A 20,384-nucleotide genomic window follows, 5' to 3' on the forward strand; every position below is an offset into this window, starting at 1 on the left:
TATATTCGTCGCCTCTTCCCCGAAATGACATTAGTAGCATTAGTTAGTGTACATGTTTTAAAAAATAAGCAGGAAGCCGAGAAACAATATTCTTGATTCCCTGAACGCTATCCCCCAAAAAACGCCGTATGCTGCCTTCGTATCCAACGAAAGCGACCAATGTGTCTATTCCGCATGCAATAGATGTGTGTGGTTTGCTAGATAAAAGGGGGGTAAAACAAAAACATAAAGACCACAAAGTAAATCCAACCAAGATATCCAATACAAAGCAGATACGGGGTATAGGAACAAAACAACAGAATGTAACGACAGCGTGACTCGCAAATATCCAAAAGCCTCCAGAAGTCACGCGTCTAACTGAAATGTTAATGAATGTTGGTCTTGAAATGCCGTTTCTCGAGCAAAACGCTGGGGGATGGCTATGCCGGCAAAGGTGCCTGGTGCTTCAGCCAGATGTCGCCCCCTTCTCCTTTCTCCCACTTCTTCCATGCTATTTCGTATGCGTCCTCTAGGTCTCTGACCCATCGTCTAGTGTCAAAGAGAGGACTCGACCAGCGTGATTCGTATAGCATTCGTCGGAGTTCGCTAAGTCGGCCACTCGCACGGTGACCGTTGTAGATACAGTTGCGAGCCAAGCGAACAGCCATTTCTTCGTATTCGTTATCGTTGCTGGCAATGAGTTCTTTTGCGGCTTGCGCGCCCGCTGGTGTTTTTGGCAGCGCACCTTTGAGTATGGAAGCTGCCATGCGAGAACACATCTTGTACTTGTAACGTGGTAACGTCAGTAGTGGTGTTCCAGACCAGAGCACATCAGCGGCTGTTGTGTGTGCATTGCACTCCGGCGTGTCGAGGAAGAGATCACAAACACGTGCGCGGGAGATATGCTGATGCTTCTGCGCGACATCAGTGAACATGATGCGACTCGCTACCTCAGGACCGGCCCATAAGTGGGCTGTTTGCTTGAGGTTGGTCTCGCCAAGATCGGGGAATCGCAGCAGCCAAAGAACTGCGTTGGGGATCTTTTCTAGAATGCGCAACCAAGTACGGAAGGTGGTGGGTTCGATCTAGTAATCTTGGTTAGCAAAGGCGAACGATTGAAACGCAGCTCGACTTACCTTGTACAGCTGGTTGAAGTTGGCAAGAATGATCGCATTATCGGAAAGATTGGGGAAGATCTCTTTACGCATGGCCCACCTCCGATGTTGCTCTTCTTCCCAGTTGGGCTGCCGACCCTGCGAATCTGGAGCACTCTGTCGGTGGTCACAACAGAAGAAGGTATCCCGACAGAAAACGATATTCTCTCCGTAGATCCATTTGTCGTCTTCACCACCACTATTATCGTCGACAAGAGCGTCTTCGAGATCAATGTTACGGCGCCACTGTCGGAGGGTGTCTGGAGGTACCGCGGTATCGTCGGCGAGAAGATAGTCACACCATCCAGCGCCGAGGGTACCTGCGAACCCCATAAAGGCCATCTGAACGGGAGCAGCGCGGGCGGCAAACACCTCGTTCCGTGCTCCTCTTGTGTAGCCATTGAGGTTCACAAGGATGTGAATACCGTCGCGAACGATCTGGTGGACAAGCCGTTCCGCTGACCAACTGCTGGCATCGTAGAAGACTGGCGACTCTCGTTCGATCTGTTTTCGATGCTCCGAATGGTCGCTCGGTGTTGTCGCGTAGCAGTAAGCCTTGACACGGGCTGGGTTGTGAAGTCCAAAGACAGATTGCATTAGATGTGCTAAAGGATGGTTGTTGAAATCCGAGGATACGTAGCCAACCTTCAGGTACGGCCTTGGTGGTGCGGGAGGCTCATAGACAGTCTGCGGTAGCCAAGGAACCCTAAGCGTCGAGCATGAGATGCGCAGGCCATTGCGTTGTGAGATGAGACGGATCTGTTTAGCTGACATGGGACAAGTAAAGGTGTGGAAAGGGAGCACTGTAGGTGCCGCGGGTACTGTCAAGGCTGCCGGTAGTTGTGGTCTCCGGTATGATGCCGCTGGTCGTTGCTTTCCAAGAACATAGCGGTCCTGATACCATTGCCAGGTCATCCACCCGATGGCGCGCTCCACAAGGCGTACGATGCGAGCACCTTCCCATTTTTGGCCCTTCCAAGTCAGCAGGACCGACTTCATGCTGTTTTCCTTTGCTTTTACATCTTGCAGACTTCCCCCAACAAGTGCAAAAGGCCGGATGATGTCTTGGATGAAATAGTCGTCCATAATACCTCGACCCCATTCCTCGCCATCCCCAAGCTGTTTCTCGACCAACTTGACGACTTTGTGAATCCATCCGGAGCTGGATGCACCGGGAATTTTGGCATCCAGGAGCATACCACTCTCGTTGACGTGCCAGCGATCTCTTGAGTCACTGTCCTCGGCAATACCACCTCTACCAGCCCAGCTACAAACAGAGTTAAGCGCATTAGCCAATCCACAGACTGCCTCTGCAAAGTCTGGGCTGGACTTGACAGCTTTCCTGTAGTAGAAGATGGCATCGGCGATGCGACCTTTGTCTTTGACGGCATTGGCAAGGTTGGCAAGAGCAATGTCGAAACTTTGGTCGCATTTTACTGCTTTTTCGTACATTTCAATGGCATTGTCTAGGTGACCAATGTCTTTGAGCAGACTGCCGAGATTAGTGTAGAGATGTGCGTGGGAGTGGTCCAACCGAAGTCCGTAGTGGTAGTAAGCAAGCGCCAGATGCACCCCGCTGCCTGGCACTAGGCCAGGCACTAGATGTTGTGCAAAGGCATGTGACATAGGAATCGCTTTCGCAGGTGCAGACTGATGTACACTGGCGAGTAGAATGCCTACGTTGTTGGCTGTTGACGGGCTAGGCTGTAGTGATAGAGACAAGTAGTAAAGAGCCAAGATCTCCCGTACTCCATAGTTGCTTTGATAGACTGTGGCTTTGGGAGAGTTAGTCGCCATACCATCCTGGAAAATCTTCGCCAGAGATAGTAAAGAGTTGCTCGTGGTTGATATGGCTGCTTTTCTAGAGAGACCCTCACCGGGGACGTGTTTGAGACCAGGGAGTTGACCATGTGCTGGGAAGCAAAGGTGAGCTGTCCTAGTAGCCGCTTCCGGTGGTAACAAGATGGGATCTGAGGACGGCGGCATACGACGGCCACCTGGCGAACGCTCTGAAATATCATACCCAACAACAGCGAGAATGCGCTTGATGAGGCCGTCGATACCATTCGGATGCGGTCCAGCACCGATAAGAACGGCATTTTCGAAAGCTTTGGCAGCACCAGCGTTGTCGCCAAGAGCGTAGAGCATGTTGCCTTTGGCGTGTACCAAGGCAAGAACGCGACCGTTGTCACAGCCGGCAATTGCATAGCCGCTTGAACCGAAACCCGGTTGGTCTGATCCGGGGAGTTCGTCCAGGTCCTTGAAAACAGCCTCGTCGTCTCCTTCGAACTCAAAAACAGGCCGATCAGATGCCTCCGACACGCTCGATTCGCTGAGATCAGAATTTGAACGTTCGCTTTCAATTTCGAGGCTGCGCATGGCATCTGCCCGCTTGACGAATTTCAACTGGCGTTCGACCTCTTCGATGACTTGAACAGCCTCGCGGGACTTTTGGTCACTGCAAAGTAAGCCGATCAGGTGCTCGACGGCCTCGAAATAGCTGGGGCGAAGCTTGACTGCGCGTCTCCAGTAATTCTCAGCTTCACGCTTTTGCTGGAGAGCTAACATAGTAGCTGCGAGATTTGAAATCGCCTCGACATGACTTTGCAGCGTTAGTGTTGTGCTATCTTTCGGGGTATTGAGGACTCACTCTTTGTCCAATGTAAGGATGTGTTTGTACCAGTCCTGGGCTTTTTGGTAATCACCCAGCGCATATGCGAGGCAACCGCCCAACAGAATACCGTCTATCCAACTCCATTTGCTTTCTTCACAGTGTTTGGTAATCGACTCTAGTGCAGTTGCAGCTGTCAAGCTTGGGGGTATACCCTGGCGAAGAGTCTGGTGGGCGCTGGCAACAGACCCCGACATTCGTCGTAGAGGTCGTGGAGGCTCCATGCCCAGGCCATTGGGTACCATGTGTGGCGGTGGCATACTTTGCCATGGTTGAGCATTCACATCTGGACCACTCATTGACCATGCGGACATTGAGCGTGTATGTGGCATTTGAGGCCTTCTGGACGCGAAGTCTGTTCCAGACTGGGATGAAGCATAGTGACTAGGGGTGGGATACGAGACACGTCGTTCTAGTGATGGATTGGTACCTAGGGCAGGGCTGGAAAGACTAGATGCAGGTTGCCGTGGCGGCTTTGGGTAGATGTGAGGTCTATGATGTGTGCGACCTTGAGGGTTTTGTGAATTCGCTTTCCTGGTGGACTGCAGGTATCGAAGGAGATCGACGTATACTGCGTGAGCCCATGCAAAGACACTTTCTCTGCTCTGTCCATCCGGCGACGGTGGAGCAAACTCCTCTAATGGGGCAGAGGGAGCGTACTCAGCGACTGGTGTCGTTTGGCCAGAGTGTAGGTAGTCCTGGGGACGCTGTGTGAGAGGTGGCGGTAATGACTGGTTCTGGTAGTCCAAAGCGACATGCGCCTGTGGCTGTCCATATGGTGAGAATTCTAATGGTGGCCTTAGTTGATGGCCATATGCGCCCTGCGCGTAGTCCAAATGGAGAGAGTTTTGTTGGTGATGGGAAAAGTTGGGCATAACATTGTTGTACGGGTGGGGGATGAAGGCATTGCTATGCGGGTGACTCCAGTTTTGGCTGTGGTGATGAGGATGATGATGCATAAAGCGAGGATCCCGCATAGCAGCAGGCCGGTACGGGATGTACGTCCCATCGTGCCAATAGGGACCAAACGGGCCTTGGTCATTGGAGACGGTCGGATTCAAGGGGGTCTGGAATGGCGGTCCCATGGGACCACAGAACTGAGAGCCGTACATCTGGTAAGGTAAGAGAGGTTGCAATGGCGGTATCTGGTTGAGCATGGAGTCGATTTGAGGTAAATGTTGGCCAGTGAGTCCCGATCCAGTCTCGAAATAGCGGCTAACACTCCATTCCGACACGTCGTGCGGATTCCGTCCTTGGCCATTGTGGACACCTGGCGACCGGAGGGGAAGGTCCTGCTTCATGCCATACGGTATGTTTGATTCGGCGGTCACGGGTAGCAGAATGTGCTTGGTGGCATGTGGCTCTCCATTCTTCTCAACGGAAGTGCCGTCATAGGCAGCGGCGAGGATTCCGTTGGGTGTCTTTCGGCGAAGCATGTGCTCTGCGGGTTTGGAAGCGTGGCCAGAATCGGACGGCTGTGCGCCATACGAGTTGTGTCTCGAGAGCGGATGGGCGTACTGCTGGGGGATGGGGTACTGGGCGATGGTACGCGCCTCGAATGTGGCGGCATTGTGAAGGGGGTTTGCATGGGAAGGTGCGGGGGCGATGTTGTTTGTGCTGCTGGCGTTGTTGCCGGAGTAGGCCAGCTCGGAGGGAAGCTGCGACGACGAAGGCTGCGGGGGATACTGCCGAACCATAGTCATGGTGGGGGGAGCCGCTAGAGGGACTCTGGAACGAGGATTAGGCTGTCACCCAAGCGTGTCTTTCAGACAGCTGGCGGATAGAGCAAGGTAAGGGTAGGGTTGTCTGTGGACGTCCCCGACCTCTCAGCACAGCTTAACCAGCAGCAACGACTGGTGCCTATGCCTTCGCGAAATCGTCGCCCGTCTGCTGCGATTGACATGTCTTTTGGGGCTGAATCGGATTCTTCGGCACCGGGTGTCCCCGTACTGGCACCGTACCAGCAGAGACCCCGGCAGAGGTTTGGAGAGGAGGAGTCGCAATGGTGGCCCGCTCGTGCAGATGCAGATGCAGATCCAGGGCGGCAGGCGGCGAGGCTTTACAAGGCGTCGGTCGTCGGTGGTGGTAGATTGTGGCGGTCGTCAGCACGCGATGAACGAGGTTATGCGTGTCTTCTGTAAGGGCGGGCGGACGTGTCGGGGGTCAGGAATCAGGAATCAGGAATCGGGAATGTAGCCAACTACACACTCGGCACTCGCATGCACGAGAGCCGCCTGGATGGCAAGGCAGTCACTGGGCTGGGGCTTGCGCAATCGGGCGACGCGGTTTTGGGCGTGGTGTCGCAGACCGGGACTCGTCTGCGCGAGAGAGGGCGCACAACAGCGGGTTTGGGAGAAAGGCCAGCGTAGTACAGGCTGCTCTAGGGCGCAGCGGACCGTCACGTCGTCTTCTCTCGATGGCCGACGTCTCTACACCTGTTCAGCGCCGGGCTCCGAAGGCGAAAATTCAATGTCAGCAATCAGCACGCAGCACAGGCAGATGATGGCTGCTTTTTCACAATCACAGCGGATAGGCGGGCGCGAGCGATGACGAGGTGTGGTGCGGCGGAGACATCCAAACAGCGGCAGGCCTATCCACTTTCGTATGTCCTCAATCGTTCGAGTGGTGGCTTGGAGCGATCCCTGCCGCAGGACGACAGGCCGTCTGGGGTTTAGGGTCGTGATCGAGCGATCCAAGGCGCTATGTCGGCCTACCAAGTTGCTGTGAGCAGCACAGCATGACAGAGGGCATGCAAAAAGCCACTGGGACCTTTCCATAGACACCCCCCCTTCTGGCATGCAAAAGAAATTCCCCCTCGTCACGCCGTCTTCAAACTCCAGGCTATCCCCAAGCTGCTCTCCGCATCCGCAGCACCCTAGGTTGACACCACTGCAGCCTGCAGGCCCAGCACCAGCGACATGCGGCCGCGAGAGACGGCGGCTTGCAGGGGCCCTCGCCCATCCAACGTTCACGGTCATCACTCACGCCAATCAGCCCACTTGTCGACCAGAGCGCCCATGAATGCAGGTGCCGCAATATCCACCACTATGCATCAGTGCGCCCAACAGCCCGCTGTGTCCTTTTCTTTGTCTGTCGTCCGCTTCACCAACACGGCCTGCCGCTCCCTCCTCCCTCCTGGGGGGGAGGGGGCCTCGCATCCGGCATAGCTGAGAGCCTTTTGATAGATAGAGTTGGCCGCCCCGAAACACGCTTTGTGCCCCAGGTGTTTAGGCTAGAGTACAGCCGCAGACGGATGCTTCCAACTTCTGACAGCGACGCGACCTGGTCTCGGACTTGGTTGGCCAATCAGCGCCTGCAGACGACAAGCAATAAGTCATGACTGATGCACTCTTTCATTCACGTTTGCACCTACATCTGCAACTGCAATAGCGTACCAAACACCAGGCGACAACGCTACCGACTCATGCATGCAACCAGTGCCGGGCGGTGAGAGCTGCCGAACGCTTCTCTGCCAGCACATGCTATACAGATAAATATGTTGACCTCGAAAAAGGACCACTGAAGCCAAACAAGACAACGCGGTGAGTAATGGGTCATTTCCTCTTCTTCACACCAAAATAGGCCTATACAGTAAGGGAAGTAAGGGCCAGAGTGTTGGTGAAGTGAACATCACAACCATGGTCAAACGACCACGGTACCATGTCTACGTAATTTCATCTTGCCGAACACCATCATTCCCAGTCGACGTGCATTTGATATCAATGTTTGCTTGTCGGGTCTGTACCTTGGAGCACTGCAGGCGCCCAGGCGACGCAAGCCGACGCCATACTAGGCGAGCTCCAACGCCATGCCGCAGGGGCAATCATCCAGACCAGCGCCGCGTGAGCAAACAAAACGCCATGCCATTGCCATACTCATCCAAAATATTGAAGGCATATTGTGTATCCTCGGCAGCCGCGCCCGGTGCGCTTGAACTTGGAAAAAGTTTCGACGCGAACAGGGCGGTGGCGACAAAGGCTGGCTGTCAAGAATGTAGAGGCGCAAGCCGGTGCGTGTCTGGCAGCATGTATGCCTGAAGAACCAAAGCGTGGGGTGGGTGTTGTTACGAACAGATGGAGTGGAAGAAGGAACTGGGAGCTCGCAGAAATTTTGAAGTAGCAGCGGCCGCTTAGTCATGCAGCGGCCGAATGGTGCAGCCGGGCGCCGAGGTGTTTGATGTAATGTGGCATTAGGGAACATTTATTACCACCGTGTCAACCACCAGGCTCAACCCCACTCCGGACGCTCTCCATCGCCAGCTGCTGCCTGCGCACTCACCGGTAAAGCCACTCCCCACAGTTGGTCAGTCGCCTTCACCATGGCCGAACAAGATTCCCCACCTCAAGGTCCCCCGCAAGGCGGGCCTCCACCAGGCTCATTCTCCATTCCCATACCCTTGGGACCGAACGGCGAAAAGCCCACACCCGAGCAAATCCAACAAATTCAAATGCAACTTGCTGCCGAGGCACAGAAGCATGGTATCACAGTCCAAGAATACGTAGGCCGATTGCGACAACAGGCAATGGCACAACAGCAGGCGCAAATGGAGGCACAGCAACGTGCGCAACAACAGCAACAGCAGCAGCCCATCCAGCCCGGCCCGCCAAAACCAGAAGCCCTCGCTGTCGCAAATTGGCTCAAGTCGCAGGATCTCAAGCCCAGGACCGTCGTACACGATGAGAAGAGGAAGGACATGTTCAGAGGTAGGCAAGCCCGACCACATGCACAGATGGATGACTAACTTCCCCGCAGTAAAGCGAGCAATTCGCGCCCTCCAATCTCCCGCCTACCAGAAAGCCCGCGCCAAGAACCCTCTACTTCCTGAAGTTAATGATCGCGCCTCAGCCGAGAACTGCTTCAAGCTCCTACCCCTCTCTCTCCTTGCCCTGCGAGTGTCCAAGGTGGAGGAAGATGCGCACGAGGGTCACAGCCATGCAAAGCCCAAGCGTGTCAAGGGCCTATGGACGGTCAAGATTGAGCAACACCAAGAGGCAAACGACGACAACTATTATATTTGGCTGTATGAGGGCTCGCAGATGAAGCAGAAGCTTTACGCTGTCGGTGCGCTGTTGTTGGTGATTGCGATAGTACTGTTTCCTCTCTGGCCGCTTTTCTTGCGACAGGGTGTGTGGTACCTTAGTATGGGCATGCTCGGTCTCATCGGTCTATTCTTCGCCATGGCTATCGTTCGACTCATTCTTTTCATCATTACAATCTTTGCGGCACCGCCAGGTCTCTGGCTGTATCCGAACCTATTTGAGGATGTTGGCTTCTTCGACTCGTTCCGGCCTGTGTGGGCATGGCAAGAGGTATGTATTGTCTAAACTCTATTTGTGGAGCAACATCTAATCCATTCTAGACTCCCGAAGACATCAAGGCAAAGAAGGCAGCAAAGAAGGAGAAGAAGGCTGCTAAATTAGCCGCAAAGGCCGCTAGTGCCAAGAACAAGAAGGGTGCCAATGAGCACGCACATCATGACCACTCAGGGTGCAACCACAACCATGCACCTGCCCCAGTACCCATTTCCGTGGCTGTCCCTGAACAAGCTGCTGAACCCGTCGACACTGCCACCGAGCCAACAGGATCAGAGGCGGCCCAAGCAGGTGACATGACGTATCGAGCACCACGAGCCACGGTGGAGGAGGTTGATGATGAGTAGAGAGTTTGCACTTGGTATGTAGCAGTTAGTGGAAAGAATGGAATGAAATTAGGATCAAGACTTTTTGCATGGGTTAGCTGGAGCACTTGGCGTTTACGACTCTGGTTTATTGTTTGTGGATGGATGGGGTGGTAAACGGGAGTTGTGATATATGTATCCAGTAACCAGTATTAGCAGAATAACTTGTTCTTATTCTACGTTAATTCTGTATTCTGTGTGCATTGCTCGAGCCAGTCTCATCAATACTGTCGGTCATCAGTAGTGGAAAGTTACATTACACTACCAAGGCTTCACACCATCGATACGGGGTGCATCTGACTGTATCCGGCTTACTTACAAACGATGCAAGTCATATGAATCCCGTATCAATAACCACCATTCCAGATTCTAGTCAAGGGCAAATTACACCAGCTTACTCACAACCGATACAGTCAGATGTCAATACTCACCATTCCAAATTCTAGTCCGAAGGCAAATTATACCACCAGCTTACTTGACCTAGTCACAAATCGATACGGTACAGTCCGATAAAAAACCCCGTATCAAACTATCAATGTAAGCCCTTGCCTCAATCCACCCAACTAAAATCTCAACCTTCACTTCCAACCCCAATCCTACACATTCTCACCTACCCAAAAATTACCGACGTACTCCCCCCCTTTCAAGCCACCAACAACAACCAAAAAAAAGACCCCTCCCCAAGAAAAACAAAAAGAACCAAGACACCGAAATATTGTAGTAAGCAGCGATACGTACCGGTAAGTAGTTAAAGTTTAGTCAGGTGTTTTAGTTCAAGGAAGACCCTAGTTAGTCTTTATGCCCATGTACCATGTGACTTGAGTAGTTGTACCTGTTCTGCGTCTGTGTCTGTGTCGGTCGGTGTGTCGCTTGTTTTGACGCAAATAAGGCCGTCTGACAAGATACGGCCGGGGAGACATGTTTGGCATGAGGGAGCTTGGAGCTTTGTTGTTTTACGCTCCGCCAAGGCAGGTGGGACGAGACAGGAATGTCGTGTGTGTAGGTAGTAGGTAAAATTAAGCGGGGGGGGGGGGGAGTTTATTGCATGATAGTGCGTGTGGAGTTATTATCGTCTCGCAGATCATGGGGGGTGACTAGTGAGAACGGGAATTGTAAATTTACGTTTATTACATTTATATACCGGACTTTATCGTTTGTGGGGATGTGAGGGCTAAACAATGTCCGGATTACGCTATTATTTACGGTAAAAGCTTAAGCAGCAGCACCAGCATCAGTAGCGGATAGTTCGCCCTTGATACTTCTGACCATCATTGTGTCCACCGCTTGCTAAACGGTGTTGAGCCATGGCCTGGCATTACTTCTTCCTGCGCCAACATGCTTCGTCAATGTCCTGAGAGGAGGCACCTGAACAAAACGCCCGCGAAACACAGTCTAGAGAAAAGTCCTACTCGGCAGTCGACACGGGCGGCTGACTGCCACTCTCAGCGCCTTGATCTGTGCCCTCGCGACTTGGAGTCGGCGCAAGATTGGAGTGGATGACGGGCGAGTGCGTGACCTGGGATGTCGGGTTTTGGTCTGCTAGTTGGCGCTCTGGTGCGGGTTAGTGGATGTACGCACGGTGATGACAGCGGAAACGGAAGGGGAAAGACATACCAAGTTCTCTTATTCTCAGCTTCAACATTTGGTTCTCGCGTGTCAGGTTCTGGGTTTCGGCCTGGTAGAAGGCGCTCTCGTCGCGGCTAGTTGCGGGGCTGGGAAGCATGTCGTGGGGATCGTAGGGTACCTGGCCTGACACGGGTCGCAGGGCGGGGGAGCCGGCATGGCTGCTGTGTCGTGAGCGGTCTGCAAAAGATGACTGGCGACTGATGGTGCCGAAGCCAAAGGGTGAGCGGGAGCGTGGTTGCGCAGCAGATGGCAGGGGCGAGACCATGGGCGGCGAAACGTGCGAGGAGTGCGACAGTGGCGGGGGAATCGACATGGAACGCTCCGAGGTAGGTGTACTGTCATCCACGGCGGATGCTGATGCCTGGTGCTGGTTGGCCTGGAGGGTGTTGATTTGGGCCTGCTGGGTGCGTATCATGTTGAGTAGGCGGTTCACCTGGCCCTCCTGCTCATACTCGAGCTCTTGATGCAGCTCTCCGAGACTAGGGGCACGCTCGTGGTGGGGACTATGCGGCCATGGGCCCCTACTACGGGTCGACGGGCTGCTCTGCTGCAACTCTCCCGGCGCCGGCATGGCGGGGTCATTGAGGTTGAGGTTCATGCGAATACTCGAGCGGCGTCGGGCGCGTTCAACATCCCGCCGCATGCTACCGGATGAAGGACGGCGTGTCTCTTCGTTGTGCATACCGGCATTCATGGCAGCTGTAGCAGCAAGTGAGTGGGGTGATGTAGCCATCCGGGTGTTGGAAGGTGATTGGGTGCGGGGCGAGGGTGAGGAGGTATGAGGCGACGAAGCCGGGAGAGTGTTTAGGTCAGGCATATCAGGATCCCAGGAGGATGTCAGTGGTGTGAGGAGTGGTGTGAGGAGCGGTCTAGTAAGGATGGACGTCTAACGTCTACGCTGGCCCAAAGCAGCAATGAGCAGTGCAGGTGTCGAGGTGGGGTGAGCGGGGAAAACGGCACTACTGCACGCCGACGCAGGAACGCCGGCCTCCCGTCGCCCAGCTGCTTCATCAATTCTCCTAAGAGCCCTACGACGACGTCCATGAAATACTTGATAATGTGGAGTATGCACCTACTAATACGCGTGCCTGGCGACTACAGGGGCATTTGTACACTGGTATATCAACTATCTTATGACACGCAGGTATGCTTCAGCAGTTCCCTTAAGCTACGACACGTCCTTGTCACTATACGCGGCCTAGGAGATGGCATAATCGCTGCTTGCTAATGCAGAAATATTTTTGCCCATCATCCCCCCTTCCCCCAGCGCCCATCTTTCCCGGCTAACGGCGTCTTCTCCACATTCCGCCTCATTTCGCCCTACCAGCTGCTTAGTAGAAGCTATTTCCGTTCGCTACCAAGCAATGCCCGTGTAATTGTGGCCATGACCGTCTTGGGCCGAGTTGCGCCGCAATACACATGGTCACTCTAATGCATACTTATCCTTGTGCATCTGCTGCTGGCTGAAGGCCCGTCGTATGCACCTCGCCGCCTGCGTCACACTCAGCACTCTATGAGACGACGGCAAAACGCAACGTGCAAGTCATGTGTCTGTCCTTGTCAAATTCAATCCCCGTCCATATCTGCGTCTGCGAATGCTTTTTCACTTTGCTGCTGCTGCTGCTGCCACCACATTTGAGATGAACGCCGCGCCAAAGCTGGTGCCAAAAGGAATCCCAAACATGTCCCAATATCCAACATGTGCTCCCAGGTAGCGCCTCGCCGATCACCCATGGCCGCACTTCCGCCATGGTCCTGGGTCCATCGAGTCCAGTCACGCCCATGGGCATGCAATTTCCACCCACCTGGTGTCATCGCCCTGTTAATCTAGGCATCTCCGACCATAGCACTATGACGCCCGCTGCTCACCCAAACTCTGACCTGCTGACCCTGAATCGGGTCGCGCATCCAAGCTCGCGGCCACTGTCAAAAGACGTTGTGCTAGAAATTTCAAACACGCCAAACCCGCCTGGCCACGGTTAGCGTGCGGCGCCATGACATCCATCTCAACCTTCTTCAAAACTGCCCAGAAAGGGGCCTCAATGCAGCCCCTGCGTCGTCGCGTCGTCGCATCACACTCGACGGCACCTGGGAACTGCTTCCTAGTGCTGCTGACCAGCTGGGGTCAGCCTGCCTTCATCTGCGGCACCTAACGCTTGCCACTTTTCTCTCCACCACTCTGTCGATTCGACAGCCTGTTTCACCTCTGCATCTACTCCCACCCAACGTCAACATATCTGCACCGCTCGTCCCTTTTCATGGACCCGTGTCCTGTTCGCTCGCTTGCTTTTTGTTTTCATATACTTTGCCTCTTTATTGCCCGTGCCACGCTCTTTCCATTTGACACCTTGAATCTCCACGTTCCTTCCAAACGCTTTGATCTTACCACGCTTGAGACTGGCTCCTCGTACGCGACGTCGCTAGTATCCTGCTCCCCAGCTTTGCATATCTCGACATTCGGTCCGAGTCTTTGTTCACTTTCCCAAGCCAGCATACCCTGTCAGGGTGACCTCGACTTAGAAGAGCCCTGCATTACCCGTGCCATTCGCATGACTTGGGTTCCCGATACCCGTCCCATATCTTTCGCCTGGCCCAGCTTTCCGTCTGACGTCGACTACGCTGCGTCGGCTTCTTACAGCCCACGCTCTTCATAATGACACAAGTATCTGGTCAGATACACGCCCCTTCGCAGGCTTCTCTGGGCAGTATGCAGAACAAGAACCATCACCATTTGTCGACATCTCGATGGCGCTTCACTCGCTCTACGCCAAACCTCCAGGAACAGGCCCAACGCTCGCCCTCCATGGTATCTGCGACCGCACCCACTGCACCCGCAAAGAGGCTTGAACGCGTCTCATCCAAGATGTCATTGTTCAACCTTTTCAGTCGACCTAAGGTGGAAAGGGCTCGTGGAACTGCAGACGTTGGCCTCGCCGTACCCATGCGGCCACAGACTCCACCCAAACCCACCTCGCCCGTGTCCATACCCAAGTCTTCGCTCAGACAGAACCCGTCACCGCCCGCACAACAGACGATACGCGCCCGCTCAAGTCAAATCTTCCGCCCCACGACACGACCTACCGTACCACAGAACGAGTTTGGAAGCTGGGATCCACCTCCGCTGTTCCAGGCATTCCCGCAGTCCTTGAAGCACGCAACAGTACAGGCATGTGTTTTTGCTCCAGAAGTTCTAATGAGATCCCAAAGTCAGAGACGGCAAGCCGATTCGCTTCGAGAGAGGATGGACAGCCAGCGCGACCTGTCTTCAATCACCGAGAACGTCATCGAGACAAAGAAGATGGAGAGAACACACAGACGACTCATGTCCAACTCAGTCTTGCACCCGCCAATCCCCGAGCTTGTGAACAAGATTTACATCTTGGTTACTTCCGGATTCGTACTTCAGTATGCTGGTGACGGGCCCTTTGACAGGTTGCCAGAGAAGGTGCTCAAGCTGGGCAAAGAATCAGCGGCATTCGCATGCGATCTCATTCCTGGCAAACACTGGGTGCTGCAGATCTCCAGCCATGCTACCGATGATGGGACTTTCGAGACGGGCCCAAAGAGCTCTCTCCTGGCTCGTCTGCGATCGCAAAACGTCACTATGCGCAAGGCAGCGACTAGCTTTCTGTTGGTCCTTGAGAGTGCAGAAGAGATGGATGCATGGATGACTACGGTGCGAAAGGAGATTGACAATCTTGGTGGCATGAAGGCAAAGGATGATTTGGTTAGGGCTTCTTCTTCCACGGACGATTTTAGAGGGAAAGCTTCCTCCGAGACGACCGCTACGCAACACCGCGAACCGCACATTGTCAGCAGGGCCGCCCCAGTTGATTCGTTATACTCGACATCACCCAAGATCGTCACCTCCGATTGGGAAGCGCATCAAGCTGAACAATCAAAACGTAGCATCGACTCATCCAGTGGACAGTCCGCTCGGTACAACAACAGTCGGCTGTCCGTCGAGGTGTCATCCGTCGCTTCAACGCCCATTTCTCAACATCAGATACAACTGGACCAACTCCGCGGCCGTTCAAGACATTCTTTCATGTCCACAACGACGACGGGTTCTGGTACCGGTACTCGAAATACCTCGCGCGAATCGTCCCCAGCTCCACAATCGCCCCTCAAGGAAGAATTTGGGTCAGCTAGCGAGCATGAACCTCTTCGGAGCGCCATGTCTCTGCGATCGTTCCACATGAACCCTGCCAACACAATGTCCTCCCGACGCAGGTCGATGCAACCTCTGCCCATCACTGATGAGAACTTCCCCCAGGCCATCAAGACGCCCCCAAACAGCAAGCGACATTCACTTGCTAGTCCAACTTCGGCGACCACACCAGAACTTGGAGCACCTTTTGTTGTACGTCCACCAATGCCAAAGGTCAGCACACCTCCCGCGATCGAAGAGGTTGCTCCGGTTAGTGAGCCCATTACGGCGGCACGCGCGTCACCTCCCCAGGTCAAGATCGATGTTCCTGAGCAACCCAGTGATGAAAATGTGCCCACACGCGAGGATAGCCCAGTAAGATTCAATGCGCCTACTTACACTGCACCGCCTCGGAGGGATGTGATTTCACCACCGCCAAAAGATCGTGCTCCTGTACCTCCACCACAAGCTCGTCAACCGCTCGCGGGCTCTTCTCCTACATTCGTCGCAGGTCCAGCGCCTCTGTATGCCTCCACCAATGTAGACAGGTCTGCACGTCGAACATCAGCGTCTCCGAAGCCTTTCCTTCGACCATTCCCAGTTCGCCCCCAGGCCCAACATGGTGATTCGACAACTATAGTGGAGAGGCGTCAATCGTCTCTTACTGCACCTTTTACACTATCTCTGCCGATCAAGGTCAACCGATCAGTGACTGCGCCTATCAGGCCTCCTTCGGCCGCGTCCAACATGACTCCAATCTCAAAGCCCCATAGTCTACAAGTTGGACCGACCGTCTTGCGTCGCCCAGCTTCAGTTCAGATTCGTCCTGCCAACTCGGCGGCCTTTACATCATCTCGTCCAGTGCTCGCAATCTCTTCAACGCCTTCTTTTGTCCCTGGTCGGAGAATGTCAAACGTACCCAACCCAGCTACAACTGCCCACAAACCAACACCTAGTGTCGAGATGCTAAGGCAAAAGGCGTTCCAAGAACAGCTTCAGCAGAGAACCATCACCCCAAAGCGTAGTTTTGCATCCATGGGTCTACCACCGCCAGCTCCACCGCCTACTGTGCCTCTTCCTTCTCCACCTCGCAATCTCGCCTTGCCCACCCCACCACCTACGATGCCGCTTCCTCCGCCGCCACAGAGCATGGGTCTCCCGGCGCCGCCTCCAAACATGCCACTCCCTCCAACACCCCCGGAAGTAGCATTGAGAGGAACCGCCATCTAAACATGCGTGCCATGTTGCCTAATTTCTGCCCATCACCGGCTGCTGGCCTTCGCCGAAGCGTGGGCCTTTTTTATCTTGATTCTTGCTTTTGCATATACTGCGTCCTATTTGCGTCAATTACGTTGTCATGGCTTTTCTTATGTCCCCTCTCATGTCGACCGATAAACCGTTTGCTTGTCGCGCGATACCAGTCTGCTTTTATCGTTTTCCTTGTTGTTTGCTACTTGCTTTCGTCATGTATTTCTACCTCTTACTTACGCTTCATGTGTATTGTTTTATCCCTCTCTCCATACCACCCCACCACTACCACCACCAATTTTCCTATCCCATTCTCCTTATGTCTGCCGGCGGCTCTTTGTGTGCTTGCGGTGATGATTCAGGGCTCTGCTCCAAGGCGGGTATCTGTCTATCGCTGTTTCAGCTCGGCTGTCCTTGACTGGAAGCTCTTCTCTCTCTTTTTTGCTCTCTCTCTATTTGATAACTAGAATGTGGAATCTCTCGCGAGATAAGGATAAAGAAAGGGCAAAACTACCAGGCTGGGAGTTTTTGTGTTTTTTTCTTTTTGGGAAAGACAGGAACACCGACACAGAATGCACGTTCACTCGTTGCGCCGGGAATGCCTCTTGTCGAGGCTGATTCTTTCAAAAAAGCGATAGTTTTGTAGTTATAGAATTGAACTCCTTGACGGAAAGTTTTTATTGTTATCATGTTACTTTGTTTGTTTGGCCTTAAGTGATGTGATATGCGGTCTTGACTGGAATGTAAGAATGTAAATGTAAGAAACTAGCTTTTTCCCGGGTAGGATAAAGGCCACAATCCGAGCCAGATATGTTAGCACGACTATCGGTGACGACTATTGTTGTCGTCATAGCTATTTCTCTGCTACTGCTTGTGACATCAGATTAAAAGTTGCACATGACTAACAGAACACCAAAGAAGCTTCTACCTTTACTCTCAACATATCCTACAAACGTCCCCTCATATCCCCAACCGTATATGTTCAACCTTAGTATCAATCCTATGCATACAACTCCACTCATCCAAGTAAAGTTCCTGCACCAAATTCCGACTCCCAAACCACTTCTCCCCCAACCCAGCCCCAGGAAGTTCAGCATTAAGCTTCAGCGCCCTCGCACTACCGGCCGCAGCCCCATACTGCTCGAAATGCTTCAACGAGTCAATCGCCCACACCATCTCTTCATTGTCCCGATAATGCTCTTTCAGCCTCGCCCGTCTAATCTCTTTACGAATCTCCGCGCCAGCAGTCGCCCACGGTGCCGGATAATCCGACGGCAAAAGTTTCTCCCCTTTTCTCAACCGCGCATTATTCGACTGGATTTTCTTGGCTGCGTCGGCCTGGTATCGTGCTTTCAACACCTCGAGCCGGTGCTGCTCGCGGAAGAACAGCTGCAGTAACTTTTTCCACTCGAGTTTTATCTCGCGCGTGGAGATGTTAAGACTGAGCCCTGGTATCTCCGTATCATTCACCAACCCGCCTATACTAATCGTATAATTCGGCATCTCAGCCTTGTAATTATCCACGTTTTCCTCCCACCTACGCATGATCTTGAGATGATGCTGCCGGCCCCTCTTGCCCTTTTCCCGCGTCGAATCCGCATCTGGATGCGAATCTTTGAACCACGCGATATGTCCATCCTCGCCTTTTCCGCGCCGCGCGAACCGCGTTGATATCTCCGGGCGCTTGCTCTTGCCGCCGAGGTTGTACTTTTCGAGCTGGAAGTCGATGTGGATGTCGGGGAGGAAGTGCTCGCCAAAGGCGCGTTCGACGCAGGCGCGGAGGGGTGACGAGACGAGGCGGACCGTGTTCCAGAGGTGGGCAAGGTCGGTGTGGAAGCGGAGGATGTTGATCCAGACTTCGGTTGGGAGTGAGGGGCAGAGGGGTTCACGGGTGGGTTTTTGTGGTGCTTTCTTTGCGACCATGGTGGGGTCTACATTGTGGGGTTGGGTTGGGTTTACATGATGTGCTGGGTTCTTGTCGTTGTGGATGTTGGGTGTTGATGCCTGGGTTTGCGCGAGTCAGGGGTCGTGACGTAAGCGGGATTCATGACATGATAGTGCAGTATCTCGCAACACCAATCTACTCGAACTAAACAGGGGATCTGGATAGAAACAGCGGGATGAATTGGATGTGTTAGAATGAATATGATAAGACAGTTTGTCCATTAAACGATGAAAAATAAACTATATAAAGCAACTTTCCAGATGTACAACCAAGTCATTCGTCTCTAGTCTTCAGATGTATCCATTACATGTCTACCAGAGCAACGTTGACTTTACGTGAATCGCCCATACGTCCGATTACCCGTCCTACAATACTGCAAAATAAGCCCTGTTGATACGGCAAAGGTGAGGTTGAATCAAGTAACGGTCGTTGCAACGAGTTGAAGTAGATGGTTATGATTGATTAGAGGAGGTGGGCTGCAGCTCGCGTACGAACTGAATCCCACCCCACGGCACGGGCCACGCACGTAGTCACGTGCTCGCCACGTACGTACGGTGGCTCGAAACTAAGAGCAACCAACAAGCCCCTTGTCAAGTATCATGAACATCACTTTCGTTTCGATCTATAGCCCCTGATACGTAATCTAATATTGTTATATCTTGAATCACATCTGCTTTTTACTTGTAAGAGGACGCAAAATCGAAAAAGTTTGTTAGAGCTTTCGTCAGCCAAAATTTCTACTACGTTCACTAAGTATTAAACTATAAGCGAGAGGAGACAATTGTGTGAGACATACAAAACATGTAGCATATACTATCCCGATATCCTGAAAATGAATCAGTACAAGCATGTCACTTCACCGCATCGAACAATATACCCTATAAAACACGGAGTCTTGAATATTGTATTAAACATGCATCTCTACCTCTGAAAGGTGGTGCAAGTTTTCAATCCAAGACAAGGTCGGAACATCGTATACGCATGAAGCATATCTCCCGTCCTGACCTGACAACCAAAAAGGCCCATCCATACAGACAAGCCCGTTTACATTGCCGATTTACATTGTAACCCCCATCCGTAATCTTGGAACCATGTGTATCCCCAACTCCAACATCAACATGGGAAAGCCAAAGCTCATCCTCTCGATCCAGCCATGAACTCCTCACGTCTTGAAAACCTCTACCTTCTCGGCCGCCGTGGTGAAAGCCTTGCTTCCGTTAGTCCAAAATCATCGAAAGCGCACTCAGCCAAACCAACATACCGAAAAACGTGTGAGCGGGAAGATTCTACTCAGCCTTGGCGCCTTCGACCACCTCCGTCTGCGCCTCGCGCGCCGCCTCCTTGAGCGCCATGATGTTGGATTTTGTGCGGTCAGACAGGAAGCGGCGGGCGCAGAACGGGGCACCGCACGATGGCGTCTTGTCATCGACTGGTTTGCCGTCGTGGGCTGTGGCGAAGGTAGCCAGGACGACGACGACAGCGGCGACGAGAGTGGGGACGCGCATCGTGAAGTGTTCTGATGATGAGGTTAGATTGGGTGACTGTCACAATGGTCGTAGTGGTGGTATCTGTGAGCAGCGAGGTGGCGAGGATTTAGTGGTGATGGTTGGCGGTTGGGTGCGGTAAGGAGGGGGGAGTGGGAAGAAATAGTCCCTGGGAGTGCCTTATAAGGTCTGTGGGAACTGAGGAGTGAAAGATTGTGGCCAATGCGCCGCTCTGTCATGTGATGGCGTTGTGGGAGCGCAGTGAGCCTGAGCACGTTTTACGGGCTTCACCGCGAGTTATCATAGGTGGGAGTGGGAGTGGCGCACCACTTGAAGTGTGAATATCTAATTACGCAAGAGCTCACTGGTTGGATTTATGAGCTAATTGATAAACAAGAATGTTTGCTTGCGTTGCGAATTAGTCAGGGGTTTAGATGGCGTGCGAAGAAG

The 20,384-nt window shown here is 53.2% G+C and overlaps 6 protein-coding genes across 6 annotated transcripts; 2 read left to right on the forward strand and 4 right to left on the reverse strand.

Annotated features, from left to right (window-relative positions):
- Window positions 1–419: 419 nt before the first annotated feature.
- On the reverse strand, window positions 420–5,507 carry PtrM4_119590 (Spy, O-linked N-acetylglucosamine transferase, SPINDLY family; the record flags this gene model as incomplete). Its single annotated transcript, XM_066108375.1, has 3 exons — window positions 420–1,064; window positions 1,116–3,735; window positions 3,784–5,507. The coding sequence occupies 3 exons, from the start codon at window positions 5,505–5,507 to the stop codon at window positions 420–422; spliced, it is 4,989 nt and encodes a 1,662-aa protein (XP_065961560.1).
- Window positions 5,508–8,497: 2,990 nt separating this feature from the next.
- Window positions 8,498–9,463, forward strand: PtrM4_119600 (SEC62, Preprotein translocase subunit Sec62; the record flags this gene model as incomplete). The annotated part of the gene is made up of 3 exons (XM_001935264.2): window positions 8,498–8,507; window positions 8,557–9,113; window positions 9,164–9,463. 3 exons carry the CDS (start codon window positions 8,498–8,500, stop codon window positions 9,461–9,463), a joined length of 867 nt encoding a protein of 288 aa, XP_001935299.2.
- Window positions 9,464–10,886: 1,423 nt separating this feature from the next.
- On the reverse strand, window positions 10,887–11,924 carry PtrM4_119610 (Atrophin-1 multi-domain protein; the record flags this gene model as incomplete). Its single annotated transcript, XM_001935265.2, has 2 exons — window positions 10,887–11,032; window positions 11,096–11,924. 2 exons carry the CDS (start codon window positions 11,922–11,924, stop codon window positions 10,887–10,889), a joined length of 975 nt encoding a protein of 324 aa, XP_001935300.2.
- Window positions 11,925–13,760: 1,836 nt separating this feature from the next.
- PtrM4_119620 (Tymo-45kd-70kd multi-domain protein) lies at window positions 13,761–16,487 on the forward strand (the record flags this gene model as incomplete). The annotated part of the gene is made up of 1 exon (XM_001935266.2): window positions 13,761–16,487. The coding sequence occupies one exon, from the start codon at window positions 13,761–13,763 to the stop codon at window positions 16,485–16,487; it is 2,727 nt and encodes a 908-aa protein (XP_001935301.2).
- Window positions 16,488–17,465: 978 nt separating this feature from the next.
- PtrM4_119630 (uncharacterized protein) lies at window positions 17,466–18,428 on the reverse strand (the record flags this gene model as incomplete). The annotated part of the gene is made up of 1 exon (XM_066108376.1): window positions 17,466–18,428. One exon carries the CDS (start codon window positions 18,426–18,428, stop codon window positions 17,466–17,468), a length of 963 nt encoding a protein of 320 aa, XP_065961561.1.
- A 1,308-nt stretch (window positions 18,429–19,736) lies between these two features.
- PtrM4_119640 (uncharacterized protein) lies at window positions 19,737–19,955 on the reverse strand (the record flags this gene model as incomplete). Its single annotated transcript, XM_001935268.1, has 1 exon — window positions 19,737–19,955. One exon carries the CDS (start codon window positions 19,953–19,955, stop codon window positions 19,737–19,739), a length of 219 nt encoding a protein of 72 aa, XP_001935303.1.
- Between the last annotated feature and the right edge of the window lie 429 nt (window positions 19,956–20,384).

This window comes from Pyrenophora tritici-repentis, chromosome 6 (assembly GCF_003171515.1).
Source record: "Pyrenophora tritici-repentis strain M4 chromosome 6, whole genome shotgun sequence".
In the NCBI taxonomy this organism is placed as follows: domain Eukaryota; kingdom Fungi; phylum Ascomycota; class Dothideomycetes; order Pleosporales; family Pleosporaceae; genus Pyrenophora; species Pyrenophora tritici-repentis.